The 7,129-nt window shown below is 39.5% G+C and overlaps 1 protein-coding gene across 1 annotated transcript; it reads right to left on the bottom strand.

The window, feature by feature from the left end:
* Positions 1-5,039: 5,039 nt before the first annotated feature.
* Positions 5,040-6,091, bottom strand: LOC123847406 (prostaglandin reductase 1-like). The gene is given in 2 exon segments (XM_045879295.3): positions 5,040-5,899; positions 5,901-6,091. Coding segments are annotated over 2 exon segments (930 nt in total). The 5' UTR covers positions 6,057-6,091; the 3' UTR covers positions 5,040-5,125.
* Positions 6,092-7,129: the final 1,038 nt, after the last annotated feature.

Genomic DNA, 7,129 nt, shown 5'->3' with positions numbered 1-7,129 from the left:
TTATAACCAGTGCCCCCTATAATTTGGCCCCACTTTCTACTCCCGATCTATTTTCCCACAACTCAAACCCTAAGTCAAACTGAACTGCATTTTTCTTTCCACAGATGCTCATATTCATGCTCTTCAAACCTCTGACAGTGGTCCCTTTTTCTAACTCTCTTTTTTACCATCAGGAAATTCTTTGGTCTCCAGTTTCACACAGGACCACAAGTACAACCTTCACTTTCCGTGGCCAAATCTCCAAACCCTATGCCCAGGCTCATCTTCTGTGGCTTTCCTATTTTTTTTTTTCTTAATCTAAGGTCCTCCATGTTCTCCAAAGACCATCCCCTCTGGCCTTTTATGGGATATAAGTTACTGGTTATTTGTTCTTTCACTTATATCTTAACTTCATCTCCTAGATCCCTGCTACCAGGACTAGAACATACTCACAGGTCATCCATTGTAAAAATACCCTCCCTCAATCCCACTCTCCTGATGCTAAAGACATTTCTCTTACCTATAGTATATAGTACCTTTACAGTTATAGGCATATAATAATTATATAATTCACTATATAATGTTTTTCTTTCCCCTTGACCAAAGTGCTACGGAGCAAGGACTGAGCTTGTTTAACTTATTCCTGAGTATCTTGTACCTAGCACAGTGTCTCAGCCATAGTAAGAAGGTATTCAATAAGTTTTCAATGACTGATTAATTAGTAAGTGAATGAAGGAACGTATGAATAACGTTCTTCCTTTGACTCTGCTCATATTGTTCCTCCCCTGTATTGGAATGCTCTTCCCTGTCACCTCTTTTCCTTTCTTCCTTTTTTTAAAGATTTAGTTATTTATTTTATATAGAGAGAGAGCATGAGTGCACGCGTGGGGAGGGAGGGGCAGAGGGAGAAGGAGAGAGAGAGAATCTCAGCAGACTCCCCACTGAACAGAGCCCCACGTAGGGTTCGATCTCATGACCCTGAGATCATGACCTGAGCTGAAATCAAAAGTCAGACGCATAACCGACTGAGCCACCCAGGTGCCCCATCCCCTCTTTTTCTTATCAAAATCCTGCATATTATCAGTTGGCGATCAAATGAATTGTATCATATTGCCCACCTTCTCCCACAGCAGCAGGATTCCCTGATGTCTCCAAGTTGCCTTCTTAAAATGCTCATTATTAGAAATTTCTGGTATCTTACACTCTCGTAACATGTATGCATGACTCTTCAGTAAAATACTGAATACTTATTGAAGATAGGTTCCAATACAGTGGCATCATGTATCCCCCACCAGAACACAGCTTTGTACAGGGAAAGGGCTCAATAAGAGCTAAGCTAATCAAATCATTCATTTGTTCATTCACTCAACTATTTATTGATCTCCCATTAAGACCCAGGTAAATGTGCCAGAAATAAAATGATGTATAAGACATAGTCTCTGTCTTTACAAAACTTATGGTAGGAGAGACAGAAGAATTAACAGGAAATTGTGTTAATGTGGTAGATATTAACGGTAAGGAGAACTGTGAAAAGGGGCACATAGGGCAGCTTGTTGGATTCAGAGGAGGCTTATCAGAGAAAGGGATACCTGAGTTGAGTCCTAAAAGATGAGCAGAAATTGGTCTAGGCTCAGGGAGCAGGAGGAGAAGCATGTGAAAAGCTTCGAAGGTGAGCGGGAGAATGGAGAACTCAGGGAACAAAAGGTCTGGTGTGGTAGTCACTAGCAGGGCAGGCAGAGGGGAAAACTGGAGCTACATCTTCAACAGCTTTATTTAAAGACAAAAGGAAACCTCTGAATTGGAGAATTACATGACTGGTGTTGTGTGTTAGGAAGGTCTCTCTGGCTGTCACGCATGTGCGTGGGCACACACACACGCACACAATGAGGACTTCCTCTGTAGAACATGGAAGTTAAACTCCCTCATCTTTGATTTTTCTCTCTCTATGTATACATTTTCTGGGATTTACCATTTGCCCCCGAGGTAGAGTGTATTGTGCATCTTGTCCTTTGGTCAATTTTTTTCTGTGAGACTTTAATGGTCTTTTCAGGATGTTCAGAATTAATGAAGCAAATGTCCTCAATCAAGAAGCAATTTAAGAACATGCTGCTAATTTCAATGAGTTCTGTAAATGAACTAATTTAATACCAGTTGACCTTTTTAAGGAGAATGATTTGTGGCTGTTTTCCTGATTTGTGCCTATAAGTCTTAACGCTCTGAATGGGCATTTTGAGCCCAGAGGTAAACATTAATCATGGTTCCAGGATGGTGCACTTCTAAGCAGAGTATGGAATATTCACCTCAGTGAGGAAGTGGAGGGTGTCTTTTAAGAGGAAGTTCTTACCATGTTTATAAAAACCAAGGGCCATAGAATAAAGAATACTATACTTCTCTGGTGATATAGACCAGGCAGAAAGATGCTGAATATGTTATGAGATTTTAACCATGTCCTACAGATTTTGCTACTCTATTCTTTTTTATATTTTCACCTCTTTGGACCTGGGGTGGTACCAATTGCGTTTTTAAAAAACTTCGTTATTAACATAAAAGAAAATCTTACCTCCTGAATAAACTCGATGCACGCTAAATGATACTTTAGTGATCTTGCCATTGCTTCTGCCTTTACTAGGACTCATATTTCTGTAGCATTTCCTCTAAGTAAAGGACTCATATTTCTGTAGCATTTCCTCTAAGATCAAGCTATCAGTAGAAATGTGTCTTTTACTGATGACTTGATGTGAAAGGTTTTGCCTTAAACCAGCAAATCTACAGGTCTACAAACGATAAGAAGATTTGACAATGCCATCATACCAGTAAAAGGATAAAATATTGTTTCTACCACTGAAGCAGTTTCCACTTAATGGGAAAGTATTGTTCTAAGTATGGTTTAGCATTGTTGAATCAAGGCTGAATCAGCAGGTTTCAAGTGCCTGGTAAACTCAATCTTCTTTGAAAACCAAGGGAAAGGAAAATTGAACTGATAAAATCAGGATAGGGTAGAATTTCTTTTAAAAGTGGCAAAAAGCACTAACCATAAACGAAATTGATTAATAAAATGACTACATTAGAATCAAGAACTTCTTTTCATAAAAAAAGATAGTATGAACAGAGAAAAAAGACAAGGCACAGAGTGGGGAAAGATATTTGCTACACATATAATGCCAAAGGGCTTGTATTAAGTATAAAAATAGAGCTCTTACAATCCTGTAGAAAAATGGCTAAAATTCTTGAATAAGTATTTTGGGAAAGAGGAAATCTGATGGTCAATGAATATTTGAAAAGGAGCTCAAATCCTTTAGCAATCAAGGCCATGAAAATTAAATTATTAGATGTCATTATATGCCCTTCAAATTGGCAAAAATGAACAAATTGAACAATCCACCTTGGTTAGCCCAGACCAAGAAAAACAGGAACTCTCCCATACTGCTGGTAGGAGCAAATTTATTAAGACTACAATGAAAAACAAGTTGGCATTACCCAGAAAAGCTGAAGGTGTGTGTCCCCTGTGATTCAGTATTTCTATTCCAAAGTAAGAAAGTCACACATATGTGTGCTCACAGGTTGTTTCACTTAAAAAAAAATCTGGAAGAGAGTTTGTTTTGTTTTGTTCTGTTTCATTTGGATGTGAGAGAGACTCTGGATCAAATATAGGGTGATAGAGACTTAGGGAGTAAATAAAGGAACATTTGCACAAAAGAAATAGGAAAGAGGGAAGGGAGGGAGGGAGGGAGAGAGGAAGGGAGGGAAGTTTTTTTGAGGTTCTTTGCAAAATGAATTCTCGAAGAAACTGAAAAATGTTTCAATTTTGATGCTCCACAAGCCAGATAATTTTCAGTAACTAGGAAGAAGAAACCATTTCTTAAATTAGATGCTATGGTCTTACAAGCTAACATTGCCCAGAAATGTGAGAAAGAATACAGGGAGCCCTCATTCATCTTGGATTATGAGAAAAGAAAAGCCCAAACCAACACTTAGGGAAAGTGAGGTTGTCCAGGATTACAATACCTGTAGGTGGTAAAACTGACATTCAGATGTAGGTCCATGGTTCCTAAATAAAACATACAGGTGTACTCAAATTTTTCTCCTTTGAGCTATACGCCAAACCCATTTGTGAAAGAGAAACTTAGCTGGAACACCTTAAAACCCCGCCCCTACCCCCCAAAAAAGTAAGAAAAATGTCTTTTCTTATTACTTGTGGAAGTAAGGGCTCTTAGGCTTCACCACTCCTATCTTCTCTGTTGAGTGCCGTAGGGGCCAGGCGCTGTTTTTGCCTGTGGAGAATCAGGAAAACGCATGAGCAGCGGGTTTGGCCTTCTCTCCCCTTTCTATGATTCTGTGATTCTTGCTTTTGTTGTATCATCCCTGTGCTTCTTCAGGTGGAGCAGAAACTCAGGAGGAATTCGTCATTGGCAGGCTGAGTAGCTTATCTTCAGGAATTAGGGATACTTACTGAGGTATATAGGCAGGTCAATATAAAAGTCTCTTGAGCTTTTAAGGATAGGGATATATGTAGGTATATCCCTATCCCATATGATATAGGATATCAGATCTTCTGGGTTAGTTTTTACTAGTTCCTTTAGTTTCTTCTAGAACCTACATGCGTGTTATATGCTGTGGAGCTCCAGCAAAAGCCTCTATTTGGCCATGGCCCACTGACGTGAGGCTGGAACCCAGAACCCCTGGTGGGGAATGACTCCTGTCTCAGTCAGTTGGTGACATCGTATCCACAACTGTGTCAAACACTCAGAAGAAAAACATTTTTTTTCTTGATTTAATGTCAACAAGTTTATTGAACACACCAAACTTCTTTGTTTACCCATATTTTCTGATCCTAAACTGGTTCAAAACATGGCGCTTTGTCAGGAAAGATGTCCCTGCCCTTTGGAAGCACTCGAATAAGGAGGTAACCATGACATTTTTGGTACTACGCTACCGCAGGCATATACAGAAAGTGAAGGTCTTTGCAAGCTGGAAGCCAGCTTTGGGGGAGATGCAAAATTTACACATTGAGCACTAATTCAATGCCAACAAATTTTTCCCCCTTCTTTTTTTTTTTTTTTTGAAGGTAGTATACATTTTTACTAAATGGTTAAAAAGAAATTAAGTAATTATCCAAATGATTTCTAGATTCCGTGTGTCATTTTTTTCATACTTTCACTATTGTTTTTCCCAAATTATCTCCTTTCAGCATTCCCATGAATGTAGCTGACATGTTTTCAAATCCTTGAGTGATGTATTCATGGTACTGGATTTTACCCTCTACGACCCATTTCAGCAAGTCTTTCAGAGCCTTCTGGCGGACCTCTCCTTGCCAGCGGGTGACGATGAACCCTTCCATGAGGAGATGCTGATAGATAGTATTTTCTGGGGCTGGGCCTGGGGGAAGAGGGCAAGTACTATTATATGTAGAGATGGCCCCACATATAGCAATTCTTCCAAATTTCTTCATCTGGGGGATAACAATGTTTGAAAACTCTCCACCTACATTATCGAAGTAATAATCATAACCATCAGTAGAGGCTTTTTTCAAAGTTTCTTCCAAAGACTCTACTGTTTTGTAGTTAAAGGCAACAACATCATATCCAAGCTTTTTGAGGTAGGCAACCTTTTCGTCAGAGCCCACTTCTCCTGCTGCTGCATTAACCATCACTGTTTCTCCATCCTTCACACCACAGATGTCAAGTAGGCCAAAGTAGGCTGTCATGCCCACTGTTCCCAGAGCCAAAGACACCGGTACCATGTCTGGCCACTCTGTGGGTAGCTTTTCCAGATCTTTCCCATCAGAAATAGAGTGTGTCGTCCAGCCTGAAAAAGCCACTACCACAGTTCCTGCTGGGAAGGCTGAGTTTTTACTTTCCACAACTCTGGCCACTTGCTGCCCAATCATCATATCACCCTCCTTCAATCTTTTGGCTGCCCGCCACTCTCATATAAGGATCCACAGTAAGGAACAAAGCTTCCAGCAGGACCTCTCCATTTTTTAAGGATGGGAGTTCAACTGTCTTTAACTCAAAGTTACTATGAGTAGGGCTGCCTTTAAAGAGCTTCTTCAGGGTCCAGCTCTTAGCATGAACCATCCTGAAGTTTCCGACCCCGCAGTTTCCACTACCTAGACAGAATGTGGTTGGGGTTGTCAATTTTTCCCCCTTCTTTTGGGTAATTCATCCATCCTTAAAGTGACACCCAATACTCAAACCAAAAGCAATAACCATTATCAGTGACACAAAGTAGTTAGTGACATTATTTTAACTGCCTGATACAACTGTGGAAAGCATACTGAAGAAATCTAATGCATGCCCTTTATCAAGGAGTGTGTGCCAAGTGGGTTATTTGAAGATGCATTTTACCTCTTCAGTAGCATGGATGGAAATTTCAAGGGAAATTCATCTGGTCCGTCTGTCTTAATATGCTCTGTTTATCCATGTTGGGTTTGAACTACATAGCAACAGAAGTATCCCAGTTACTGGTGCTTTCCATCTTGAGCAAAGTATGGCAAGTGCATATACTCCAGTTAGTACATCTAAAGAACAAAAAGCAAAGGGAGGGCATAGAGTATAAAGTAAAATGTATAAGGTATGTTTTATCCTGGGATCTTAATATATATTGCCTGAGGCCTGAGACTGATTTTCTTTTGAAAGGTAATTTCACAAAGAAGAGAGAAAATGACATATTGGTGACTTTATTAATTAATATTTTATCCAGTTTTTACCTAGGTTTCCAAGGTCTGAGTGATTTCTACTCCTCCAGATTCATTTTTTTTTCTTTCACTGACTTCTAGCGTAACTTGATTTCTATATATCTCATTGATCGCTATTAGTCAAATAGAGTAATATCCATTTTTCTATTTCCAGAGGAAATTGTTATGAATATCAATGATGAAATAGGATGACATCAATAAACTAATATGCTGAGCTCTTTAGGAAAAAAACCTTTACAAGTAGTCTCCGCTTTTTCTATAGCTTTAAATTTTGCTGATATACTTATCTAAAAATGCTTACCACACACTTATATGTAGTATTTATCGCAGCAGTCTGAATATCTGTCACTTTTCTTTAATGTGGGGGACATGGGAAGTGAACACTTGGCGGTAGAAGGCCATCTGGTGTCAATGGGGAGTAACTACGGGTTTCCGTGGAAGCTTTTTCTACCT

Source organism: Mirounga angustirostris, unplaced genomic scaffold (assembly GCF_029215605.1).
Source record: "Mirounga angustirostris isolate CCGP_5_RB_7025 unplaced genomic scaffold, mMirAng1.0.hap1 SCAF_2, whole genome shotgun sequence".
Taxonomy (NCBI): Eukaryota; Metazoa; Chordata; class Mammalia; order Carnivora; family Phocidae; genus Mirounga; species Mirounga angustirostris.
Note: the sequence above shows the minus strand (reverse complement) of the source record. Positions and strands in the feature narration are given on the sequence as shown.